Raw genomic sequence first — 27469 nt, forward strand, 5'->3', positions numbered from 1 at the left:
GCAGAAGGCCCTGCCTCCTGATTTAACCTTCCTGACTCTATGCACCCTCACCAGGTTTGCCGATGAGGAATGGAGCATTTGGGGGTGGGGGGCATACCAGGTACGTTTGTCCTGCAGGGGTTCAGGTCCATGTCCATGCAAGGCCTTAAACATTATGCACAGTGCCTTAAATTGTATTCTCTGCGAGACTGGCAACCAGTGCAAATCTGAGATTGCCTGTGAGGCAGAAGAACAGCGTGAACACTGTAATGCTATTTTTGCCTTCATGGTCTGTATTCTCTGCAATCTCTCAATCAGATATCGAGGAGAGTCTAATAATAGAGCATTGCAGTCGTCCAGTCTGCTGAGGATAGGGCTCCGAACTGTCAGCGTTCTGGCCTCCAGAGAGAACATCGGAACACATTTCCGAAATGCTCTGATCAAACTGAAGCAGCTTCCAACTGTCTTATTGACATGTTTTTCTAATATCAATTTATTACCAAACATGACTCCCAGATTGTGTACAGCATTACTGGGAGCCAGTGAGGTACTAGAGGGAGTTGGCCAGAAGTTAGATGGAAGTGTAGAGGGGATTCTTCCTACTGCATAATGTAGAATCTCTGTCTTCTCAGAGTTAAATTGAAGAGAGTTCTCCCATAGCCAGGTTGCTGACTCCTGCAGACATGCATGGAAGTCTGTTAACAACACTGATTGCTCACCCTCTAAAGACAGGATGAGCTGGGTGTCATCTGCATAGTTCACTAACTTAACATTATGAGATCTAATGATGGCAGGTAGTGGGCTCATATAAATCTTAAACAGGATGGGGATGATGGCCGATCCCTGCGGGATACCATGCAGTATGTTAGAAAACTTGGACTGAAAAGGGGGAGAGCTACTGCTTGTTGTCTGTTGGAGAAGTATGAACAGTACCACTTCAAGGCGGTGCCCGTCACTCCCACCTCTTCAAGCCTGGACAGGAGAATCCCATGGTTTACCTTATCGAATGCGGCAGATAGGTCAAGGAGAACCAATATGGCTGACTGTCCTGTCTGCTCGCATCCGTAGGTCGTCTATAACGGTCACCATTGCAGTCTCCGTCCCATGGCCTGGGCGGAATCCAAATTGCACCTTGTACAGAATGTTATTCATTTCTAAAAACTGGGAGAGTGCTTTACTAACCACTCCTTCCAAGATTTTAACTGGATTTAGTAGGAGGGAAATAGGTCTGTAGTTCTTTAGACAGGCTGGGTCAAGTGACGCTTTTTTCAACAGGGGCGTGACCAACGCCTGTTTCCAGCACGCCGGCGCAGAGCCATTCATCAAGGATTGGTTACAGATCTGCCGTAATGCCGGAAACAGTTCAGGGGCCAGCTCCTTCAAAATTTTATGTGGCAATGTCCAAAGGGGATCCTGAGGATACTCCCATGGCTATTTTTTCGAAATCACCTGCAGAGAGCGTGTCAAAGTGGTCCAGGGAGTATGATTTTTCTCCCCCGGCTCGTCTAGCAGATGGTGACTCCTTGGGCGTACTACCTGAATTTAAGCCATCAGTGATGTTACTGATCTTGTCCTCAAAGAAGATTGTGAGTCTGTCATATAGTTCCTGACTGGGCACAATCTCATTCTTTGAGCATTCTGGATTGATCAGAGTATCTACAATCCTGAATACATTCCTAGTACTGTTTTATTATTTATTATATGTCCTCACATGTAATATAAAGACCTCTGCCGTAGGGTTGTAAGGCCTGCTCTAGGGCTGACTTAATTATATTACATGCATCATCATCAGGCATGGCACACAGGAGATGTGCCACGGTGCATCTTCACTTTTCTCTACACCATGTCACGCAGCCTGCTGTGGCAGTTTGCATGAGTGTGGCGAGGGGTTTCCTTAGGGTAGCACAATACATGCTGCAGCCTTTAGGGACCCTCTTTAGTCTCCCTGCCCTAGGTACCAGGGGTACCATTTACTAGGGACTTAAAGGGGGTAGTAAAGATCTTGCCCATTGGGGGAACAGTTGTACAGTTTTAGGGAAAGAGGTCTGGCACTGAGGACCTGTGCAGCAGGAACGCAGTGCACTTCTGTCAAAATTGCATCATTTACCAGGCACAAGGTGTGTATGGGGGGAGTGGAGAGGGGGCATGACAAAATTAGGCACTTTCCTTCTAAGCCCATCCACAAACAAAAGACAGCGAGATTAACCTTTCCCAAGAGAGTCCTCATCTAGGTGGTTAAGCCTGGAAAGGCCATTGCACTTGCATGATCGGTCCCAGGTTTGTGCTCTACTGAAATGTCCATACTCTGTAGGGACATGGACCAGCTCAACAGTTTGGGGTTTTACCCCTTCATTTCCAACAGCCATCTGAGAGGTCTGGGATCGGTTTGCACAAGGAAGTGAGTTCAAAACAGGTATGGTCTTAGCTTCTTCAGCGACCAAACCACAGCAAAGGCTCCCCTATCAGTGGCACTCCAACTCTGCTCTCTGGGGAGTAACCTCCTGCTAATAAAAGAAACCGGCTGGTCATGGCCATCATCGTTGGTCTGGGATAGGACAGCTCCTATCCCATGTTCAGAGACATCAGTCTGCACAAGGTTTCTCCAAATAGGTCCTGGAGGGCCTGCTTCATGCTAGATTTTTAGCATATCCTCATTTAGATCAATTTAGTTATCTTAAAAATCTGGCATGGATCTGGCCCTCCAGGATCGACCTTGGAGCGCCCTGGTTTGCATTATGAAGTGCTTTGAATAATTCAGAGCATTAAGAAAGGGTGCTGAGCACATTGTTTCTTTCAGGGTGCCAAAAGCATTTTGACAGCTCACTTTCCAGTTGATTTTCTTTGGCATTTTCTTGGAGGTAGGTTCTGTGAGGGGTGCCACAATGGTGCCATACTCCTTCCTAAACCTTCTGTACCCAGTCAAGTCAAGGAATTCCCTGACTTGAGTCTTTGTTGTTGGAGATTCCCAATCCAGAATTGTCTGGATTTTGGGCTGTAAGAGTTGAACTTCGCCTTCTCCTACTAGGTGGCCCAAGTATTCAACTGTGGCCCTGCCCTATCTAGCACTTGCTTTACTTGATATTGTGGCCTGCAGCTTTCAGTGCCTTCAGGGCCTTCCCAAGGTTGATCAGGTGATCCTACCAAGTGGGACTATAGACCACAATAGCGCCCAGTTATGCTACACTATGTCTCCAACCCAGAAAGGACTTTATTCACCAGCCTATGGAAGGTGGTAGTGGCATTCTTTAAATCCAAAGTGCATAGCTGTGAACTCATAATGTCCACCTGGGGTTGAGAATGCTGATTTTAATTTTGCTCCTGTGGTCAGACCCATCTGCCAGCACCCTAATGTCAAATCAGAAGTATAGAGAAGTATGTCTGCTCCCAACCTGTCATCCGCTCTAGTAATTGGGTGTGCATTTGTCTTGGTTACTGCGATGAGGCCCCTGTAGTCCACCAAAACCTCAGCTCTGGTTTTTGACCCTTGGACTAACACAACTGGACTAGCCCTGGGGCTCTCAGAGAGTTCGGTAACTCCAGGTTCCAGCATCTTGCTGACTTCAGCTCTGACACGCTCCTTAACTTGCTCAGACTGTATGTAGATTTTGTTTTTGACAGGTGCGATCCCTAGTGCCCACATCATGGGTGCACCAAGTTGTTTGACCAGGGGTTAGGGAAAATAGCTCATCATACTGCTCCAGGACTTGTCTGCAGTCTGCTTGCTGTTGGGCGGAGAGGGTGTCTGAGAAGACTACTCAATAAACTGACCCATCTTTTGGGCTGTAGGAGAGTAAGCCAGTGAGAGGTTCAGTCTCTGCTTCCTGATCTCATCAGTGACCATCAGCATGGCCACATCAGCTGTGTCATAGAAAGGCTTCAGGCAATTGACATGAATGACCATGTGAGGGCTCCTGCAAGTGCCTAGGTCAGCCAGATAGGTGACCTCACCTTTCCTCTCAAGGATAGAGTAGGGTCCACTCGTCCCGTAGTGCCTTGAGGGACCTCCACCAGAGCAGCCTTTTCGTCATACCAGAGCTTCTGGGGCTCTTGGTAGGCAAGAAGGCTTTTGGATGCTCTACCCATGTACTCAGCCATCCTTAAATGTTGGCCAAGATCATAGCCCACAGTGTCTTGTTTAGGCTGTTTGAGAGGTCTCCCTGAGCCTTCCCTAACTCAACACAGTGGTCCCCTCACATGATGCTCAAATAGAAGTTTAAAGGGGCTGAGCCTGACTCCCTTCTGAGGCACTTCTTTGTAAGCGAAAAGCAGGGATGGAAAAAGGATATCATATCTTCTGAGTTTTTCATGGACCTCCATGATCATACCTTGCACCGATTTGTTGAATCTCTCAACTAAACCATTGATTTGTAGTTAGTAAACTTGCATGTCACCCCACACTCAGCCCACATGGCGTTTGGGTATCAAGACATGAAGTTACTACCTCTGACGCCACCTCAGGAGGGAAACCCACTCTTGTAAAAATACTTAAGAAGGCTCTGACAACTGCAAGAGCAGTGACAGTCCTAAGTGGTATAGTTTCAGGGTACTTGGTGATATGTTTCACCACCACCAGTAAAGGTCCGCTCCCTCATGCTATTGGAGGGTCCAGGGGCCAACAACATCAACCCCTGCTCTTTCCAAGGGAACCCTAACCACTGGGAGTGGAATTAAGGGGCCCTTTTGGTGGTTACCTGCCTTGCCACTGGCTTGGCAGGTGACCCATGAATTCAACCCCCTCCCCCCCCCCCCCCCCCCCCCCTCACACCTTCTCGGATATATCTGGCTAGTAGAAGTGGGCGACTAGCCTACTCCATGTCTTGCTCTGGCCAAGATGCCCCGCTAGTGCGAGGTCATGGGGCAATGAGAGTAAAAACTCTGTATTGCTAAGACACTACCACTCTCCTAGTGGCACCAGTCTTAGGGTATCTGGCCTCAGAATACAGGAGTCCCTCCTCCCAATAAGTCCAGTGGGAGCCACTGACATCTCTCTGTTGCTGTACAGCAACTTGATGTCTCAGGCTTTCAAGAGTAGGACAGGTCCTCTTTCATTAGCACAGCTCTTCCCTAGAGGGTCCCCCTGGGCCTAGGAGCTCTTCCGTTTAAGGTCAAGTTACTTGGACTCATTCCCCTCTGAGGCTGACAGGTCTCAGTGAGGAGAGGGGACCTGAGCTTGTGGCTGTACAGAAGTTGGTTTCTCAGATTTCTTAACATTTCTCTTGGAGTGTTGGGCCAATATTCCAGACTCCAACTCCTCTTTTTCACCCTGGGCTCACTGGGCTGTGTTCGGGTTTTTACGCACACTCATTCAGGGATTCCCAGCATGGCTGCATGGGGCCTTAGCTGTCGCCCATGCTGAGGACTCCAGATTATTCATTAGCAGACATTCAACAGGAATTGCAGAGGACAGGGCCACCTTCTTTTCACCAGCAACCCCTCCCACTCCAAGGACACCATAGCCATCAAGTGAACCATGTTCACATTATCAGCATTGGTGACTGGATAAGTTTCTCCAGCCAGATAATGTTTTGGAGATTCAAGTTTTTCAGTCATCACAGTAACACTTGCATCTGTATCTCTCAGTGCTTCTACTCTGATCCTTTTGATCACAATCTGCTAATTGTATTTTTGCATGTTGGTGGGTCAGACATCCAATGCCCCCCACCCCCTCCCCACAGATACTGGGGTAACTTCTGTGATTCTCATCCCTGGTCAGGGCACACTAAGGATCCAATCGCCAGACTCTCCACCCCAGCAGTAGCTGGAGGTGCACTTGATGGTTTCTCTTTGGGACAAATCGGGTCTGCAGTCAGTGACCATTGGCTTTGCAATTGAAGCTCCCTCAGCCCGTGTGTTTTCTCGGCCCCCCAAACATTTTTTGAGGGCTTTTAGAGGTCACTTTGCTTATATCTTTAGGTTGCCCAATTTCTTTCTCTTTCATTTGGTCACCCCCTCCGTGAGACTTCTTGGACACCCTAGTCTTGACCTAATGGTCACCCTTCTTTCCCAATCTTGTGAGAGACTGGACCTAGGTCCACAAAGTACTGATGCAATTTTTCAGAAACACAGTTACTTAACAGATGTTCTTTCATAATAAGAATATAAAGTCCATTATAGTCTTGCACCTGGTTACCTTTTTTCCAGCCACCTAGTGTTTTGACTGAGAAGTCAACAAAATGTACCCAGGTGTAGGAAACCCACCTCTCTATATAGTGCACCACAACGGGGTACACTGTGCAGAGAGGTCGAAGAGATCCTTATTGGTTTACAGAGGCAAGAGTAGATAATACTAATGCTCTAGTTTTGGCGAGCAGTTAGGCTTATCAGACGGTAGTGCTAAGCATTTGTTTTACTCACAGAGGTAATAAATGATGCACACACTCAAAGAAGAAGTCGAGACCGAATTAGAAAAATATTACTACTTTTTATATACATATTTAGACCACGAACTTCGTGTGCAAGGTAAATACTTTTTGCAATAAGGAAAAATCTCAGTAAATGCAAGTATTATAGTTGTGCGCAATTACGTACAATACGTTCCCTATGGGAGGAAAAAGGTAATTGGAAAATCAATTCAAATATGTTTTTTATGTGGTTTACCTTTTGGAATTGGAAGGTTTGGGGGCCAAGGTCCAAAGCTCCAAGGCCAAGTTCTCTGAAGATTCTCAGATTTCACTGGGAGCAAGGAGCAAGGGGACTTTGTAGCTAGCACGCTACGAAGAATGGGCCACCTGCATATCAAAGCCTCTCCTACCTTTGATATGCAAGCCTGGCTTCCACCAGACCTGGGGATGCCATCCCTTGCCCTGAGGCCTATTTGGCACCAGGACTGGCTGGAAATTAGCTAGTCTGGGGCTTAAAAACTTTTCCAAGAAAAACAGTCAAAGTTATCTTATGGAGGAAAATCGTATTATCAGCTTTGAGGTAAGTATTTGATAGTGGAAGTTGAGGTTTTGGGGGTAGACTCAGGGGTCCCCCAGCGTCAGGGATGCATCCTTGTTACACCCTCGGCTGTACTAGGGCAGCCGGGTGCAGAGTGCTGAGGCCCAATGTTATCCAGTGGGGGTCAGGGGGTTCCCGGGTGGTGGCTGCTGACGAGTAGGCCACTTGGTTGTGTGAGTAAAGCTCCTAGACTTTAGCTCAAGGCAAATGGGAAAACAAAGTAGCACTAGGGCGCCAGAGCTTGTAGATAAACAAATCCGGTGTTCACGGAAGACAGTCTTTGTGGTTGAAGGTAGGCAGGTCCTCCGGGGTTTTCGGGGTTGCTGGCTGCAGGGCACACCGGGATTTTGCGGGAGCAGGTTCGAGGTGGAGACAGGCCTGTAGGGCTGGTGCCAAGCCAGTGGGCGTCTACCCCTTGTTAGCTTCGGCACGGCTGTTCGGCCCTTCTTCTTTTCTTGTTGCAGGTTCTGGTTTGAGGGTTGCCCCTAAATACTACATTTAGGGGTGTTACATGTAGGTAAAAAGGTTGGGACCAATGGTTCCCTTCCCTGCGGTGGGTACACCTCTATTATGCCACCCTCCAGTGTGAGGGGGGCATAAGCATTTCCCTGGTTAGCTGAGTCCCCACAACTGCAAGATGGCGGGGATAGTTGTGCTTCATCTTGCCTCCCCCACCTTAGGGGTGGGGTTGGCGGAGATGGGCACACCTCTCTTCCTCACTTGTTTTTCCTTACGGTTCTCCTGCCCAAAGTGGGGGTCAGAACCAGTTTCTGAAAGCAGCAAGTGGCCCGGGGAAGCTCACAAAGGCGGCTAGTCTTTGAAGCTTCCCCTTCGTGAACCCTGCCCATCCAGGGGTAGGAGCCTTGTCACCTCGTCCTAGGCCCTGGGTACCTGATTAGCAGGAGCCCAGGACACACTCAGTCAAAGCACATCAGCAATTAAGAAAAAAGTAAGAGCAACCATGCAGAAAGAGGGCACTTTCTCACACAGTTCTTGTAACATTTATATCAAGCGAGAAGTGCAGGTAACAGAAGTAGATGTCTGATGAGCCTAAAACAAGCATAAACCAGAGATACAGGATATGTGACTCCACCAGGTCGGCAAAGGCCTGCACAAATACAGATCTTGTTATGAGAAAAAAATCCTAGGCAATCATAGCATAAACATAGGGAACAGGTGTAGTCTAGAGGACATGAAGGAACAAACTCTATAATAAAACCATATAATATTTAATGGACAATTGTATTAAAATATAGTTCAGGTCACAAATCATATCAAACCTACATAAATAATTATACAGTGAAAGTCAGACCATAACATAAAAACAGAATTATAAGGAAACAATACAGGTAATAATAAATGTGGCAATTAATAAAGTCGACGCGCGTTTCGGCGTTTAACAAAACGCCTTCTTCAGGAGCCACTTAAAATTCTGAAATACATAATAAACAGCGAAAGATAAATAAATACCAGTTCATAATCTAGTTGTATAAAAAGATTAAAAAACAGAATATGACATATAATTAAAAACCTACAGTTCTCATATTTACATTATGAAAAATGTCCTCCAGGGTCACTCACCCTAGTCCCTATTTACATAGTTAAGTAACATAAAAGTAAAACATATAATTGGGCATCAAGATAAAAAACATTCGCATACAAGTACCAATAAATTGGCACAACATGGATGCATCACAATAAATGCATATAACAGTGAATGCAAGATTAGATGTCGTATTGAAAGCTTACAAAGATATGATGTGCAATTAGTTGTCAAACATTAGATAACAAGATATAAAGACATAACCAAAAACTATTAAGGATAACTGGAATTGATTTAGACATATAAAAATACAACAAGTCAGGGAAGATTCAAATCAATCCTGCACTCCCCTTATCCTGATATTATGTATGGAACACTTTGTTTACTATATAACTGCTCTTCTTAGGAGAAAGGTGAGCCAACTAGGTTTTTAATAGTTCTAATTTAGACATTCTTCAGTTTTGGCTCAGACACTAATCAACGCCTTTATTTCAGGATTAGGTGGAAGGTATGGGGAGTGCAGGATTGATTTGAATCTTTCCTGACTTGTTCGCTTGGCCCAATATTCTTCTTTGAACTGCCAATAGATTTGGGATTTGCTTTTAAGTAAGTTATCAAATCATTAACAATATGTATTTTTATATGTCTAAATCAATTCCAGTTATCCTTAATAGTTTTTGGTTATGTCTGTATATCTTGTTATCTAATGTTTGACAACTAATTGCACATCTTGTATCTTTGTAAGCTTTCAATACGACATCTAATCTTGCATTCACTGTTTTATGCCTTTATTGTGATGCATCCATGTTGTGCCAATTTATTGGTACTTGTATGCGAATGTTTTTTATCTTGATGCCCAATTATATGTTTTACTTTTATGTTACTTAACTATGTAAATAGGGACTAGGGTTAGTGACCCTGGAGGACATTTTCTATAATGTAAATATGAGAACTGTATGTTTTTAATTATGTCATATTCTGTTTTTTAATCTTTTTATACAACTAGATTATGAACTGGTATTTAGTTATCTTTCGCTGTTTATTATGTATTTCAGAATTTTAAGTGGCTCCTGAAGAAGGTGCTTTGTTAAACGTCAAAATGCGCGTCAACTTAATTAATTGCCACATTTATTATTACCTGTATTGTTTTCTTATAATTCTGTTTTTATATTATGGTCTGACTTTCACTGTATAATTATTTATGTATGTTTGATATGATTTGTGACCTGAACTATATTTTAATACAATTGTCCATTAAATATTATATGGTTTTATTATAGGGTTTGTTCCTTCATGTCCTCTAGTCTACACCTGTTCCCTATGTTTATGCTATGATTGCCTAGGATTTTTTCTCATAATTTGTTTTCCCTGTCCTAGGATCTGTTCTAATTTCTATTCAGGGGGTCCTTGTTTTTCACATACAAATGCAGATCTTGTTCATGCAGGCATGGAGGGTTATTGAACAACACTAGAGCTCACAACACAACATGTCTGTCTTGTACAAAATAGATCATCTTTGGTTCACTCAGAAAATACATTTTTACAGTGGGTCTTGTTGCGAAAACTCCTCATTCCACGAAGGGGGCGAGACGGTCCTGGTCACAGGGTCAACGTCCCTCAAAGTCCTGTCTGTGCTGGCAGCCTCTCTGTGCTGGCAGAATTCCAGTCACCCCTGGATTACTGGTCTCCCAGTATCGTGGTCACAGGCCAATCCTTTCTTGGTCAAAAACTCATCCTCTGAGGATCCCAACTGCACTCTGACAACATTCCCAGGCTCAGCGAATTTGGGTCCAGCTTTGTGCGTCTGGTCCAGGTCCCTGGTGCTACAAGGGGGCTGCTTCAATTTTTTGTGCTACCAACTTGCCCCAGCAGGATTCTCAGTTGTACTGTCCCTGTACTGTAAACAGGAGGCCAGCTCACTGACCCTTGGAGTCTCCACCTCCAGTCAATGGCAGACTTGTTCACTTCTTTGGATTTTTAATTACAATGCCATAGTCACACCTTTCTCTTTCATTGTAGCCATCCTGGACACAGTGCTGTTTCGAGACTTCTTTCTGCTTCATTGAGTCGAGAACATTTGAGCTATAATCCTGATGTTTCAATCTTTGAGTCGGCAGCTTTTTGGCCTCCTACATCCTGCTCGTAGACTTCATCAAGTGGCATTTTGGGGGCTCTGCAGTGGGTTTAGAAGATTGTGGGCTCAGCACAAAAAGAACCTTTCAAATATTGATCCATGTGTCAAAGGAGACTGCAAAAGGTCGGCACTGGTGGCTGCTGGACCACAGTTGGACTGGTCCCCTCTTTCTACCTCATAAGAGCTGACAGTCGTCATGGATGTGTCGCTGCTGGGTTGGGGAGGTCATCTTTTAGAGGTGGAGACCAGGCCACTCTGGTCCTCAGCGGAAACATGCCTGTATATCAGCATGTTTTAGTTGCTGGTGATTCACTTGGCATTGAAACCTTGCTCCTGTCCATGAAGGGAGAATGAGGTCAACTTGTTAAGGACGCTACTACTGCTATGTGCTACTACAAGGGGCAGGGCGAGTAAAGTTATGAATCCTGTGTCCGGAGTCTCTGCAGCCTCTCGTACTGGCTCAAACTAGGTGTCTCCCTACTGCTACAACACCTGGTAGGATCCTTAAACACCAGAGCAAAGGAAATCAACTGGCGGTGCTTAGCCAATCTCAAATGGCACCTGCACTCAGAGGTGGTTGGGGGGGGGGGGGGGTGTACAGGGATGTCTTGGCTTAATCTTTTTGCCACTGCCGAGGATGCACAGTGTTCATGCGTTTGCACTTTGGTGTTCCCAACGCAGTTCTCGCTCTGAGACTCCATTCGTCTGGAACGGAGCTCTGGACTTTATACCTCTCAACCTTTTCTGACCATCAGCCTGAAGCTGATCAGGTACAACTGGACCAAAGTCATTGTAGTGCTTCTGGGTTGTGCCACAAGAGTGTGGTACCTAAAACGTCTGCTCATTAGCATCTGTCCCTCGAAACAGCTGCCTCTTCGGAAGGACATCCTGTCGCAACTCCAGGGCAGAGTTTTGCTTCTGAGCTTGCACAACGTACACCTCTGTGTGGAGATTGAGCGACAATATTTGTCCTCTTTCAATCTTCCCCCTATAGTAATAGCTATCCTTTCGACTGTTGGGGGTCCTAGACTAAAACATCTATGCTGGGAGAAGTTTGGGGTTCTTCCAGACATATCCAACACTTGCAGACCCTGTTTGATGTCTTACTTTTCTCCTTATCACTACCACCAGGTCTTGCAGTAACAACATTAAAAGGCTGTCCGCCTCATGTGCACCTTGATGGAGCCAATGCATAGTTCCCTCCTGAGCTTGCTCACATTGAAGACCATATTAATCATGCAATTGCATCAGCCTCATCATATGAGTGAGTTGGAAGCACTGTCTGTCCAGCAATCATACACCACTTTCTTCCCAGATGTGCTAAGGACTAAGACTGTTTTCCTCCCAAAGATTGTAACGCCCTTCCACATTGTACAGTCTATTACCCTGCCCGCATTCTTCGCTCAGCCTCATCCATTTAAAGAGGAACAGAGACTGCATAGTCTAGATCTAAAGAGAGTTCTAAGTTTTTACATCAATAGCATCAAAGACTATTGAGTGGACAATTGGCTCTTTCTAAGGTTCTCTGTGACGCAAAAGTATGAAGAAGCGGGTCATCACTAGATGGATTGTTTTTGGTTTAAAGATCGGCTACGAAGCTGGCCCTGGAAAGCCTGCTCGCTCATTCCACCAACGCCAAAACTGCTTGGCACATGGGGTGCTTGTACGTGGACATCTGTCAGGCTGCAATGTGGGCATCAGTTCATGAATCATTACTGCCTATATAGCTAGGTCTGGTGGGAGGGGCACTTAGCCCATCTGGTCCTGCAGGATTTGCTGTCCATGAGGGCGTTCCAGCTGTGGTATCTATTCCCAAGGTGAAAAATCTGTGGTTAGAAGTAAGGATCAGAAGAAGTTACATACCTGAAGTTCCACTCTTTCTGGTGTATACTATGCCGAATCCTCACTGCCCCACCCATCCTGCGCTTACTCCCCACTTCCCTGTCCTGTGGAGTGGTCTCTCTTTGCCATTTAAAAATGTCCCAAAATAGAAATCTGCACACTGGCACAATCTGATTGCTAAAGGCTCAGTGTCCGACGTCACAGACAGAAACAAGCTGATGTTGATGCCCAGAGGTGGCAGCTATATTGAGGCCTTGCCGTCACTTCTAGGGTGAGATGGATTCAACGCGGAGCTGCATCCCTTCCAGAACGCAAGGGAATTGCTGAGAAAAGTCTCTGGATCTTGTGTAGTGCTGGGGGATATTCACAAGGTGAAGAATATGCCACTAGATCAGCGGTCTTCAATCTGTGGGGCGCGACCCCCAGGGGAGTCGTGGAGTCTCGGGAAGGGGGTCGCAGATTCTGCAGAGTGCAGTTCCCGGCATTGGGCTGATCGAGGGAGGCCTAATTCACAACGAGGTGTGAAAAACATCAACGCCTCATTAACAAGTAAAAGGTCTTTTAAAGACCTGTCAAGTACTTGGGTGTGACTGTGTGTGTGTCCCTGAAGCTGTTTCAGCCGGGCTCACATACACGAGCTGGGGGGGGGGCGGGGTGCTGGGGGAGTGGCTGTAGTTTAGCACTTTGAGTTCAATGGATGTTGCGCACCTGGAGCTGTGGGTCCCATGACACGTCCCCTGCCCCCAGCAGGGAGGCACAGAGATGCCCTCCCATGAGCGGGAAAGGACGACGACGACGCAGAGAGATACTGACCCCACCCCCCATTACAGAGGCACAGAAAAGGTGGGTGGATGAATGATGGGTGGATGGATGGATGAAAGGCTGAAGGATGGATGGATGTGTGAAAAGGTGGGTGGATGAATGATGAGTGGATGGATGAATGAAAGGGTGGATGGATGAATGATGGCTGTATGGATGGAAGGATGAAAGGGTGGATGGATGAAGGATATATTGGTGAAGGATAGATGTATGGATGGAAGGATGAAAGGGTGGACGGATGAAGGATGTATGGATGGATGTGTGAAAAGGTGGGGGATGAATGATGGGTAGATGGATGGATGGATGAAAGGGTGGGTGGATGGATGTATGGATGAAAGGGTGGATGGACGATGGATGGAAGGATGAAAGAGTGGATGGATGAAGGATGGATGTATGGATGGGAAGATGAAAGGGTGGATGGATGGATGGATGAATGGATAAAAGGTTGCATGGATGAATGATGGATGAATGTGTGAAAAGGTGGGTGGATGGAAGGAAGGGTGGATGGGTAAAGGATGGATGTAGGGATGGAAGGATGAAAGGGTGGATGGATGGAAGGATGAAAGGGTGGATGGATGGATGTGTGAAAGTGTGGGTGGATGAATGATGGAGGGATGTGAGTTCTAACTGGCACATTTATGGTTGTCAAAAGTTGATGAAGAGGAGTACCAGTTTCTAGAAACTTTTGTCGGAAGGGGGTCCTTACGCCTAAAATGGTTTTACAAGGGGGTCTCGGCATCAAAAAGTTTGAAGACCTCTGCACTAGATTATCCACTAGAAAAAGCCTTACCGAAGGTAAGCAACTGATTCTTTTTAGTTCTTTTGTTTTCACAATGAAGTTATAGATATCATTATTGTGGCCAAGGAGACCGGTTACTAAATCCATCTATGTAGTCAGCTAAAATAATTCAGTGGTACCAATCAAAATGCATCACAACTCCCAAAAATTTCAAAATTAAAACGTTTTCGTTGTCTCTTGCGAAATATGGCCTGGTGGTGTGTAACTGCATTGGCTGTCTAGCGATCATGTCTGCTTTCGTGTTCCTGCCTGATCAACCATCTTGGTTTAGATTGCCTCTAGTGCTGCATTTTCTGGAACGTTTGCTTTACTTGTTTCCTCCCATTCCATTCATTGTTCCTCAAAGGATTTTGAACCTGTTTTCACTTTCTTGGCATATCGATTTGAACCAATGCATAATTCCTCTGTTCAGTGACGCATGCTAAAGATAGTTCTGTTAGTGGTGATTAGTTCTGCTTTCATGGTCGTAGAACTTAAGGACATTTTATTTTGCCCAAATTGGTCTTTGGATGACGTATGAGCCAGTGTATTACACTTTCATCTTAATTCTGTCTTCCACATACAACGAAGGAGGTGAAGCAACTTCTTGAGTATAACCCCAGGCATGTGATGTCATATTACATTGATCCCACTCATCAAAACAGAGTAGATGATCAGTCCTTTGTGGGTTTTGCCAGAGCTAAAAATGGGTAAGGTGGTGACCAAGAGTACTACTTTGCACTGGGTTATTCTGTGTCCAAATTGGCTATTCCCTCCACAGTGCATTCATGTCTACTTGACTAGTTAAGGCTGACACTAAATATCTCTCCAGAGGTGTCCCAATTGCCAACATCCGTTTAACAGCTGGATGGTCATGTTTACTTACTTTTGCAAAGCACCACTGCCTCGGTTTTCAAGCACTAGGTGCTTGGTATTTTGTCCGAGTTGTGTTGCGGTTGGCCAGCATTACGCAGGTCCACATCGCAGAGAGATCTTGTTTAGATACTCATTCATAAAGTGAAGAATCTGTGAGAAGAAGCATCACATCAAAAAAGTTACTTACATTTGGCAGTGATATTTCTGGTGGATTCATAATTCATCTGCCTTTCCTCCACTGATGAGTTGGTGTTGAGATCCAATAGGTTGCATGATCCTTGTGGGGAAGTGGAAGACTCAAGTGCTTGGAAAATGTTGTTGCAAATGTTGTTGCAATATGATGTCATTTACAGTCCACAGCGCACACTTCTGCTTGCTGTTTATTGTAATTTTTTACAGAACTGAAAAATAAAGGTATTAAAAAAATGAGGTTGCAAGCTTTGCAGATGTTTGATGTCTTTGTCCCTTTTGTTGTGGCGATCTCAGTCCCGCACTGTATGTCACAGTGGATCTTGAAATTAATAACAGTAACTGATGCCAGCATGCTGTTTCTCGCCTAATGTACTTCAGTGATGTCATGTCTGTAGGTGGATTTGTGGCTGAGACATTGCTTGGGAAAAGGTTTTCCCAACCTGTATGAAGCCTGAACATAGTATTTTTAATGTGAGAAATCTGCTGGAGAGTATGTAGCCACCCAAAATATTTTTATGAAAGAATCAAACTTTTTCTTTGGCTCAGATTTTCATCCTATTCAGCTGCCATTCTGTGTGCAGCCCAAAGATGATGATAGCATTGGGCACCTTCTAGTGGCTCTCAAACTTTGCTCCTTTGCTGATGTACAAAATGCCAGTGGTATTGATATCTACAGAATTACCTTCGGAGGGCATCTTCTCTTCCAAATAGGTCCTCTTGCAGCAGTAATTAAAAACGCCATAAATACTGTGGCTATTGAACAATAATACTCTGGCTATAGTTATATCAGTGAAGACCTTTTATGAAGATAATTGTGTTTGTACGTACCTTGGAGGATTTGTCTTCCTCCATCAAAGCTTTAATGGAGCTGCATTCAGTGGACTTCTGTTTTCATATATTATTGACTGAAATATATAAAAAAAAATTCTTGTTAGAGTTGAGGTCTTCAAACTGTACGGTGGGCTCCCTATGGGGCCTAAATTGATCTGGCGGGGAGGGGTGGCACCGAGTAGGCTCTTGCAAAATCATCGCATTTATATAGCGCACTACTTACCCAGAGGGTCTCAAGGTGCTGGGGGAGGGGGATCTGCTACTGCTCGAACAACCAGGTCTTGAGTTGCTTCCTGAAGGCGAGGTGGTCCTGGGTCAGGCGGAGGTGGGTGGGGAGGGAGTTCCATGTCTTGGCGGCGAGGTAGGAGAAGGACCATCCCCCTGTGGTGGCTCTACGGATGCGGGGGACGGCGGCGAGGGCGTGGCTGGTCGATCGAAGCTGGCGTTTGGGAGTGTAGAAGTTGAGGCGGCTGTTGAGGTATCCTGGGCCTTAGCTGTGTAGGGCTTTGTGTGCGTGGGTGAGGAGACGGAAGGTGATTCTCTTGTTGACCGGGAGCCAGTGCAGATCTCTCAGGTGTCCGGAGATGTGGCTGCGACGGGGGATGTCCAGGATGAGTCGTGCTGAGGCGTTCTGGATCCGCTGGAGTCTCTTCTGGAGTTTGGCGGTGGTTCCGGCGTAGAGGGTGTTGCCGTAGTCCAGACGGCTGGTGACGAGGGCCTGGGTGACCGTCTTCCTGGTCCTGGTGGGGATCCACCGGAAGATCTTACGTAGCATGCGCAGGATGTTGAAGCACGACGAGGAGACGGCGTTGACTTGTCTGGTCATGGAGAGGGAGGAGTCCAGGATGAAGCCTAGGTTGCGTGCGTGGTCTGTTGGTTTGGGTGCGCTGCCTAGGGCGGAGGGCCACCAGGAGTCGTCCCAAGCGGTGGGTGAGGATCCCAGGATGAGGACTTCCGTCTTATCTGAGTTCAGTTTCAGGCGGCTGTTCTTCATCCATTCGGCTACCTCTTTCATCCCTTCGTGAAGGTTGGCTCTGGCGGTACCGGGGTCGTTGGTAAGGGAGAGGATCAGCTGGGTGTCGTCGGCGTAGGAGCAGTTACTATACTTCTGAGGAACCAAGACAAACATGCATAAATACTGTGTTTTTTGTGGCATGTTTCATGGATGTGAGCTGTGAAAGACACTGGAGAACTATTCAATTCAATTCAAAAATACTTTATTCGGTTAAAAACAGAGAATAACAATAAAAGTAGCATGAAAAGGTACAATTTACAATGGGTCAGGTGATCATTATTTAAAATCTTCACAAAAAAAGAAACACATAAACACAACCAAAATAGATACATATATGCAGCATAAAAAATTTATTGATTTGGGTGGATTTACGACACTTAAAAACTGATTTAAAAAATTCAGCAAGTGATGCTACCATAAAAACATTTCCCATTTTCTGACACTCTAAAAACGCTAAGCGACATCTATATACATTTAAATCTTTGAGAATGGGAATAATAAGTTTTCTTCGATAAGCAGTATAAAATTTACAAAAGAATAAAATATGAATATCGGATTGTGGGGACACATCATCACATGGGCAGGGGCATAAGTCTCGCCCAACAATTCATCACAGGAAAAGATAATAACCTAAAAGCAATGTTAAATCTAAACCGGGTTAAAAGAAAACGTTCATGGTTGGACATATATAATGATAGATATGGCTGCAGTTTCTCTCCATTTATAATTGCCTGATGTGCAGAAACCGTCTTTTTTTTCACCTCCTCCATTTGTCTTTTGTCCCTGAGGTGAGCAATACATAGATTTTTCAGATCTCTTTTTGATATATGTGCCATGGATGACGGGTCCTCAAAATATTGAGCACAACTTAATTATTCAAGAAAGTTTCTGACATAGCATATCCATTTGAAATTGTTAATATTGTCCAGTACAAGATTGTCATTTAAAATGGCCCGGTTAACCACACATTCATCATTTGTCCAAACCCTGTGCCAAAGTAAGATTGGCTGGATCTTGATTGTATCAGTAACAAACACCACACCCAATTCAGCATGGCATATAAGGTTCGCAGTGCTCTCAGGGACGGACAAAATGTGGCGTAAAAACTTATTCTCCATGGTTTGAATTGTACTAACATTCGAGTAACCCCACAATCCTGAACCATAAGTGGCTACGGCTATGCAAGTGGCATTATAAATAGTTAAAATTTCCTTTATGGGTTTTTTTCATAGCTTTAAAGCCATAATAGTTTTGAAAAATAACAGGGTTCTAGCATTAATTGCAGAAGTCCATGAGCCACTTTCATGAAACAAAATGCCCAGGTATGGGAAAGTAGCGGTCTTCTCTAAGGGATTGGAATTTATAAAAATTGGCTTCAAATGCCTGCTTGTTCTTGTCCCACAATACATAAACTGTGTTTTGGAGCAGTTAATTTTCAGGTCCAAGCTAAGCATGAAGCTATTAAAAGATGTGACCAAAGTTTGAAGTGCCATTGGGGTGCGTGCCATCAGGACTGCGTCGTCGGCGTACAGCAGGGCAGGGACAGGCCTCCCACCCACCATAGGCATGTCCCTGCCCTCCTGCACGAGGCGACGCTCCAAACCATTTGTATATAGCAAAAATAGAAAAGGCGCTAAAACGCACCCTTGGCGTACACCGCGACCAATCCCAAAGTGTCTGCTACATTCTCCCTCTTTCCCATACCGAACAGTTGCAGTAGCCCCAGAATATAAATCTCTCAGGAAGCATATAATAGCATTGTCTACCCCCAATTCGGCCATAATTGCCCACAGTTTATTGTGTGACACGCAATCAAAAGCTGACAATAAATCAACAAAAGTGAGGTATAGACATTGTTTTTTAACCCTTATATACTTCTGTTGCAAGATAAACAAATTTAGTCCTTGCTCTATAGTCCCTAAACCCCTTTGGAACCCATATTGAAAATCACTTAGCACCCCATTTTCTTCTGCCCAGCTTTGTAACTTAACTAAAACAACTCTCCCAAGAATTTTTATGGAGGAGTCCAATAAAGAAATTGGCCTATAACATGTGCAATTCTGCCTGTCGCCTTTCTTAAAAATCGGGACTATAATTGATGTGAACCAGGTAGGAATTAGACCTTTTGCCAAAGCAACATTGAAAAGCTGGACTAGCAATGGCCCCCATAAATCAGTATTGGCTTTATAAAGGTCGGCTGGTATACCATCCGGACCAGCCGCCTTACCCTCCTTAGTTGCCTTCAGGCTCGCAAGAACTTCATGTAGAGTTACAACCAATGCTTTAGGTGGATCTAGATTTACCATCGTGGAGTCATGACCTGTATCAGGCACTAGTTCAACAACCCTATAAAGGGAGGAAAAATGAGCCACCCACTCATCTTCTGTAACGGCGATTTCCATGCGTGCTTTTTTATCATACAGGAGTGGAGTGTTTATAACCCTCCAAAAAGCGGCCGGATCCTTTGATTGTGACGCCGAACATAAGTCATCCCATGCATCCCTTTTGATCAGGTCCTTCTATCCTTCAATACACTGTTGTAGTCCCTCCTCAATTCTCTAATTAAAGTTATATCCTGCGGTCTTTTGTGAATCGTGTATCTAAGCTTTGTTAAGGCTTTAGTGCACTTCAAACCATTTTCTATTAGACTTTAGGGAATTTTTTCTTGTAACCCACAGAACCTCCTTGATTGTGGTAGCAATAATATTAAAATGAAATAAAATGTCGTTACTCTCAGCATATTCATTCAAACAGATCGAAAAGCTATTCATACACTTACTCATCAATTTGGACAAAAAGTCATCCGGGACCACTTTACTCCATTTAAGAGTATAACCATTTTGGGAGCCTAACTTCACATCCTGCACCATGTGCTTAGAACTTACTACATTATTCGAAGGAACGAATAGGTTCTCCATTTTTAATACCTGTGGAAGGTGGTCACTCAGAGGTAAGTCCATTATACTAGAGCTAATCAATCTTCCCGCAGAGCTATTTGTACACAAGCTAAAATCAATAATAGTCGAAGCCCCCCCTACCCACAAAAGTTGGGGCAAATGGCATTGTGTGGTTGGCTAACTCATTTGTAAATCCAAAATCAAAATTAAAAAGCATCTCATTTAGTGAATCACCAAGTAGGGTATGTTCAAAGTGCGTCAAATTAATGTCCTGTTCCAACATCAGGCCGCATATACCCTTATGACCCTTTTTACACAATGTGCAGTTAAAATCACCCCCCCATAATATCATTACTTTGCCCCTTTTTTTATCAATTTCAGACTGCATATCCACAGTTATTGCGGCGAGTACTTCCTTGATCATGCTACTTGAAAAATTATTATAAAAATTTAACAGGACAATCCTTGGACCCTGCCTTGTATCTATCACAATTTTCTGATAGTAACTGGATCCAGGAGAAAAGGAAATCTTATCATAAGCTAGCAGGTTAGATATATACATAGTCAATCCACCCTTGGGTCTTCCATAAGAACCCCCCACCGCAGGAGTAAAGTAGGTTTTGTAACCGTTTAGGTGCAACGGTGCGGTGGCCCAAGTTTCTTGTAAGGCCAGTATGTCTACACCAGAAATTACATCATCCCAAGATGGATTGAGGATTTTTTGTTTTAAACCTGCCACGTTCCAAAAAACTACCTTACAAAGATCTTCTGTAGGGAGCGCTTCTTCAATGACCCCAGCTTGACCACCCTGACTCCCTTGTGTTATCTCGGCCACCGCTCGTATTTCATGTGTCACCTCATACCGTGGTAGATTAATCTGACCCAAATTTACAGGCATAGGTGCCTTAAAGACCTCTTTTGTCTCGGGGAGTCAATCCACCATTTCCAGGCAGTCAAACCGGTTATAACACGGAGTGATCGGAGGAAATTGCTGATTACCAAACCAACCTGGGTCATACATTTGTGGTAGAAAGTGAGGAGTCCTCCCCCTATATTTCACTACATTCCATCCGTCTTCATTTCCCCCTCCCCATTGTGTATTATGTTGATTCCTATCAAAATCCGCACCATTTCTGCCTCTTTGATGTTGGTTGTCCCTAGTCCAACTCCATCTATTGTCCGGATGTTCCCCATCAGGGTAGAAATAAGATAATGCCCTGGCCACAATGGACAGGCCATGGTTTCTTGGGGGCCTCATTGTGATATATTCGGCAGTACGTGGGTTCTCAAAGGTTATTACCACACAGTCGCCCTGAACCCTTTTTTTATTATACCCAATCCATGGTACCCTTTCAACCATTAGAATATTACTTCTGATGGCTGGTGGGAGAGGGTAGTTATTATTCAACCAATGGATAATCTTATTTACAAGTGCCCCATTATTTTCAGTTGATTGTGCATCCAGTTCAGGCACTCCGGTAGGAACCACAACGTACGGTGAGGCTTTTGGGGGTAAATTTATATTTCTCTGCACTTCCCTTTTAGCTGGTTGGTCTTTATCCTGTAATGAGTTAGGAGTTTGTAGGACTGGTGCTTCTTTAACAGTTGGAGCCGGAGTTTTAGGTATTGATACCGTTTTTGACGGTTGGTTATTAGGAAGTTTTCCTTTTTCAGCATTGATTGTACTTAAAGAAGTATTATGTGGGAGACTCTTCGTCAGTGTAAGGCCAGGTTTATTTAGTGTTGTTGCAGTAGCTTTAGACTTGGGCACGCTAACAGTGAGTACTTGTTTAGCCAAATTCTCCAACTGGTTTTTTGTGTCTTTTTTCAGGTCCTGTATTTGTTTCTCCAACTCCTTTAAAAGTTCTATCACTGGGGTTAATAGGGTTTTCATTGAGGTTTCCAATAGATATAACATTGTACTCTTTCTTAACCTGCTAGCATTAAGGCTATCCTCAGTAGCGCTATTCCCAGAGGTATTAGAGATTAAATCGGCCATCGAGTCATCCAGGATGGTATCATCCGGAATGGCTTGACGCACAGTGTTAGGGGGCAGAGGATCTTCTCCTTGTGTATCGTTACCATTAACAAAAAGTGCATTACCTGTGTCTATTAGTGAATCTTTACCGCCAGCATTGGTGTGCGTATTTTGAATAGTCCTCTTTTTGGGTATTGCCCCTTCCTTTAACCCTTGTGACACCGCATTGTTATGTTTAGGGGTTGCTGCTGTATGTATCAATACACTAGTGGATGCCTGGGTAGGTGGTAAGAATGGGACTAGGGGAGCCTGAGTAGAGTTAAAATTAGGTGTTACGAGGGGAGATTGCAAAACCGCTATGCTAGTCCCCTCCAAAGGCGATGTGTCATTCTCTCCTCTATTTGGGCTCCGTACATTAGCAAAATGGCCCATAGAAGACATTTTGGCATGTTCCAAGTCCTGCGATACCCTTCTTTCCATCAGAGAAATCCCCTCATCAATCAGTATATGGGTTCTAACAATGAAATCATCCAGGGTGCCTGTTAGTTTCTTCCCTCCTGCTGCAGCCCTACTTCTGGTTTCACGCATCTCCATGCTATAATTAGAAACACGTATAAATATGTCCGTGAGACAGGGAACACCAGTCTATAAATGCAGTAACTGTACAGAGAGATATTTTAAGCGTCTTACCACGGTACACCCAAAAATGTTGGCACGTAGATGGTCCAGAACAGAAAAGAGTTAACCCAACAAAATATTTGGGCAGAGTGACTGGCCCGGACCGGCCTCCTCTAGCCGATGAGAGCCGTAGAGGGCCTGCCCTTTGCCCGGGCTTAGCCAGAGCTTGGCCCGCACGCGGTCCCGCGATGCGGGGGGGTGTGCGCAGATTTTATGCGCCTCCTGGCGCGGATTGGTTGTAGGCGGCTTCCGGGTTCCGGCCGCAAAGGCTGCCGGTAGCTGTAGTCCTCCAATCCCCTCCCTACTGCGGCCGGGCTCTAAGAAGCACGAGCTGCGGCGGCAGAAGGAGACCGAGTACCGGGTGCTGTGGCGCAGGTCAGCGCGTCCCAAGGTGCAATGAACTCCCGGCTGGAAAAGACTGCAATGGTACTGTTCAGCGCTCTGGTAAGTATCCCCGCTCCACCGGGGGTGTGCGCAGATTTTATGCGCCTCCTGGCGCGGATTGGTTGTAGGCGGCTTCCGGGTTCCGGCCGCAAAGGCTGCCGGGAGCTGTAGTCCTCCGATCCCCTCCCTACTGCGGCCGGGCTCTAAGAAGCACGAGCTGCGGCGGCAGAAGGAGACCGAGTACCGGGTGCTGTGGCGCAGGTCAGCGCGTCCCAAGGTGCAATGAACTCCCGGCTGGGAAAGACTGCAATGGTACTGTTCAGCGCTCTGGTAAGTATCCCCTGGAGAACTATAGTTACAGGTAAGTAACTTTATAAGTTTTGTGTCCGTTCACACACACACACACACACACACACACACACACACACACACACACACACACACACACACACACACACTTGATTATTTTAAATGACAATGTATATGATGTCTATAGTATAAATACTTTCCTGCAAATGTAATGTGGATATTCTGAGAATCTAAAATTGATCAAGCCCTCCTGCATGTGTTATGGATTACCACGAATTACAGAATATTTCTGATTCATGCTTTTAGTTGCTTCCTCCGGTAAATTACAACTGCATAGCCTTCATTAGTTAGATCATATACAATGCACTTTGTGCCAATAATCATTTGCACCAGCAGTGTTTGTGTTGCTCATTAGATGATTTTGTTTCTTTTACTGCTGCTTTTTAAGAGCGGTAAAATTTGCATCACTAATTTTTATGCTTTCTACCACAGATTGCTAGACTCTATTTGGTCTCAGATGTGTTGTACAACTCATGTGCTAAAGTTGCCAATGCTTCATATTATAGAAAATTGTAAGTATTCTTGTATCTTGGTAATTTTTTATTTTTTTTATTTCGAGCCCTCCGTGAGTAAACTGCTTTTCTAACATTTGGAAATGCCATTGCTTGGTAAACAGATTTGATTATGTATGTGTGTGTATGTATATATGTATATTTATGTGCATATATATATATATATATATCAAGAAAAGAAAGAAAAGTTAAAAAGAGATGTTATAGTTAAGTATATTAATAAGATCGTATGTTACATTTTAATAAAACCTCAGAAATTTGCTGAAAAAATCTTAAGTTTAAAGTAATGTGGCAGTTAGGTTTTGAAATATTGTAAAAACTAAAGTCAAACAAAAAAAAAACAATGGTTTGGCCAGTTATTGTTCAGTGAGCTAACTATATCTTGCTTCCCCACCATGCACTGCTTATGCCCTCCCATAGTACATCACACACTTGTTCAATTACATGATTTATGACATTATTGATGACTCTGAAAATGAACCCCCACACCTTTTTAAAGATCCTCGCTATAAAGAATCGGTCTGTACCACTGTATTACAAGTGCTTAACACTTGCACTTGCCCTGATATACACTTCTTGGTAATCTATTGTTGACAGAAGCTTTGGGCTTACGCATATATTTTTTGCAAGATGCTTTGGCTTTAAGGAATAGTCTATCTTGAAGGACAGCTCTGCAACCCACATCATATGTGCTCACACATTTACCTTGTTTAACATAGAGTACTAATGGCACCCCAAACTTTAAGTGATTTGAAAACTGTGCACAATATAACTTTGAACATGCACCGCCACACTTGACTAAAGCACTTATGCTACTTCCATGGTATGCATCCACAAACGTTCAAAAGTAACTCTGTATTGTATTTAGCTGTGTTTTTTTGAGTGATTTCACAAACTACCTCATTAAACATGCTATAGTGATGTAATATGTGAGGGTATAAGCTGTGAATGGCCGGGGTTGGAAGTTATAGGTATCTCAGTAAACTATAACTGGTGAATTTCAGTGCTTTTTTTGGTTTTAAACGTTAGATTTTGTGTTACTCGAACGCCTAACTTTGATGTCACTTTAAATGTTTTTTTATTCACATACCATTACTTTGTAACTGTAAAGAGAAATCTTTCTTAGCTATCAAAAAGGGCATTTGCCTTTCTGTTTGTAGCATTGCTACTTGAATTTTCCAGCGCAAGGGGTTGCAAGTCTCAATTAAAAGAAATAAGGAAAATGTACTTGAAATTTAGTCTGGAAAGACTTTAGACTGATAATTTAACTGTACATTTATCATACACTTTTTTCTTGTAGTTTTGAAGCTAAATTAAGCCAGATATTTGCTGATCTCAATACTGCCTATCGAGCTATACAAGGTCATTTGCAATCTGAAAACTTTAAGGTAATTATAAGCCTTCGCTATATATGCAGTCCTTCCACAGGCATCTAAAAACCTGACTCCTAACAGTTTTTGAAAGTTTACGAATTCCTTTACTCATCCTCCAATTATCAACTGTCATATTGAAGTGTTTTATTTAATCTGTTGGTGTAGGGAGTGGAGCTCTACCACAGGTTGGGAAAGCTGTGCCTCTCCACTTTAAAAATATATAAATAAAATAATAATTGGCCCTCATATATTTTGTCCCCCAGTTGAATTTAAAGGCACGTGCTCCTTGCTTGTTATAAGCCTAATCATTAGATAAAAGTGCTACTATTACACAATTAGACAAAGTGTACTCCATCTCTATCTCACTCTAATCCATATTCCTACACTTATCTAGCCCCCCAGCACTCTACTCCTGTAGTAGAGGGTAGTTACTATTGCTCTCTCCCTTACCATGGTATTGGGATGCTGAAAATCGGTGGCAGCTGGTTGTGCTCTTGTGTAGAAGAGTACCTACAGCTTTTGGCCCAATTAAATCTGTTCTGTGCCCCAAGACTGTGTGTGTGTCCTCGAAACCAGTATTCCCGCTTTCCTTGGTTATAAGGAGGGGATGTTTGCTGAGGCTGTCTGAAAGAGAATCCGCAACTCATTAAATCTGGCCCCATTGCTGTGTGTCAGCCCTCAAACCTTGAGAAACGCAGATCAGGATCTCTGGAGTGTTAGATAAAAACTACTCTCTTCCAACCAGTAACTCGTTAATCATGATAAGATCAAGTGCATCAGTCTACAGAGGATATTTGCTAGTGACATGAACTTTATGGTAGATGGTATTCCTCTAGAGCGGTGCCAGGCTTTGTTTCCAGATGAGTCACTACTGCTCATTGACTTAAAAGAAGAAGCTGAACTGCTCAGAGAGCAGAGAGTTGAGGGCCGGCATCTGATCCAGTTGACAAAGAACAAGAACCTGCTGACTTTAGATCACTTTGCAGATGCCCCAAAGGGGTGAGTTACCCAGAGCCATGAGGACCTTTATATTTAAGTGGCAGAATCACCCTAAAAAGTGAGAAGAGCAGCAAAGAATTATTCCAGTAATGAGTTTCTGGGGCCCCTATTCCATTCCCTACTTGGTCATTATGCTAATGGGATCCAAATTCAGCCCAACTAAGACTATTAATTAAATGCATTCGGGCATTTCTAGGTTGTTCCGCTCTGTGCTACAGATTTGACCTGATTTCTGACCCTCTTCTCTATTTATTCGCCACATACTTGTACTAGATTCACATCTTGATTTGAACCCGGTTTGTTTTAGACCTTGCTGCTGTCCACTGTAATTGTTGGTATTCCTTATTTGATAAGAAAACTGTGCAATGCTGTATTTAATTTGTGCTCCTTTTTGTGTTCACATTTCAATTGTTTATTTAAGCTGCTAATATTTGATTTATTTTTTTATTTTTTTTAGCAACGAGTGATGGCTTGTTTTAGAGCTTGGGAAGACTGGACTATTTACCCTGAACCTTTCCTGATAAAATTACAAAATGTTTTCTTGGGTCTTGTTAACGTTGTAGAGGTTAAAGAACCAGAGGTAAATGAAGAGGTTATTGTCCAATAGTGCATACCCGAGGTTTATGTAAAATGATGTTGGATGGAAAGGACTTATTAGTCTTTATGCTATCATAAATCTTCATTTAAATATGAAAATGTGGCTGCTTATTCCAGGGGCATCCAATATTGGTTCGGCGGTGCTTGTGCTAGGCCAGATTTTCAGGATGTTCCCACGACACACATTTATATACAGTACTTCTAATTTGATATCATGTCTGTGAGAACACGGGGTGTATTATATGGTGTGGTTGTGCAACATCACCGTGCAGTACACGTACCAACCCTGTTGGGACCCTTGGATTTCGTTTGTTGAACCTTCAGCTCAACACTGGGGAGCTGTAGCTCTGTGCAGCAAATGAACAAGTGCAAAGCATTAGCATAGCACCGAAACAATTTAACAAGAAATCAACAAGACACCGATGGAAACAGGCAGCAATTTATGAAAATAGACTGTATTTATATACACCACAATGGAAAAGTTCCAGAGATATACGTAATATTTACAAGGTAATGTAAATCAGGTTATTTCACACAGCTGCTAACAAGCACTGGAAAATTCAACTAAAATGTTTGGCTAGCTGGAATGTGGTCTTTTTAAGTCACTTTAGGCAACCAACTCCAGTAGAGAGCCTGTCCGGGAGACCAACAAGGTCCTCAGAGACTGTTACTTCAGTAGTTGAAGAAGTGATCAATCGCTTTTATCCATTGCAGGACTTTCATATGAAAGTAGT

The 27469-nt window shown here is 44.0% G+C and overlaps 1 protein-coding gene across 3 annotated transcripts in view; it reads left to right on the forward strand.

Moving 5' to 3' along the window:
* U2SURP (U2 snRNP associated SURP domain containing) overlaps positions 1–27469 on the forward strand; it is an 835376-nt gene that overhangs the window by 393536 nt on the left and 414371 nt on the right. For all 3 annotated transcript variants that reach the window (XM_086943721.1, XM_086943722.1, XM_086943723.1), the window contains 3 exons: positions 23687–23766; positions 25067–25154; positions 26596–26718. In XM_086943721.1, coding sequence (XP_086799847.1) covers positions 23687–23766; positions 25067–25154; positions 26596–26718 — 291 coding nt within the window. The remainder of the gene's footprint in view (positions 1–23686; positions 23767–25066; positions 25155–26595; positions 26719–27469) is intronic.

Source organism: Lissotriton vulgaris, chromosome 11 (genome assembly GCF_964263255.1).
Source record: "Lissotriton vulgaris chromosome 11, aLisVul1.2, whole genome shotgun sequence".
NCBI classification, from domain to species: domain Eukaryota; kingdom Metazoa; phylum Chordata; class Amphibia; order Caudata; family Salamandridae; genus Lissotriton; species Lissotriton vulgaris.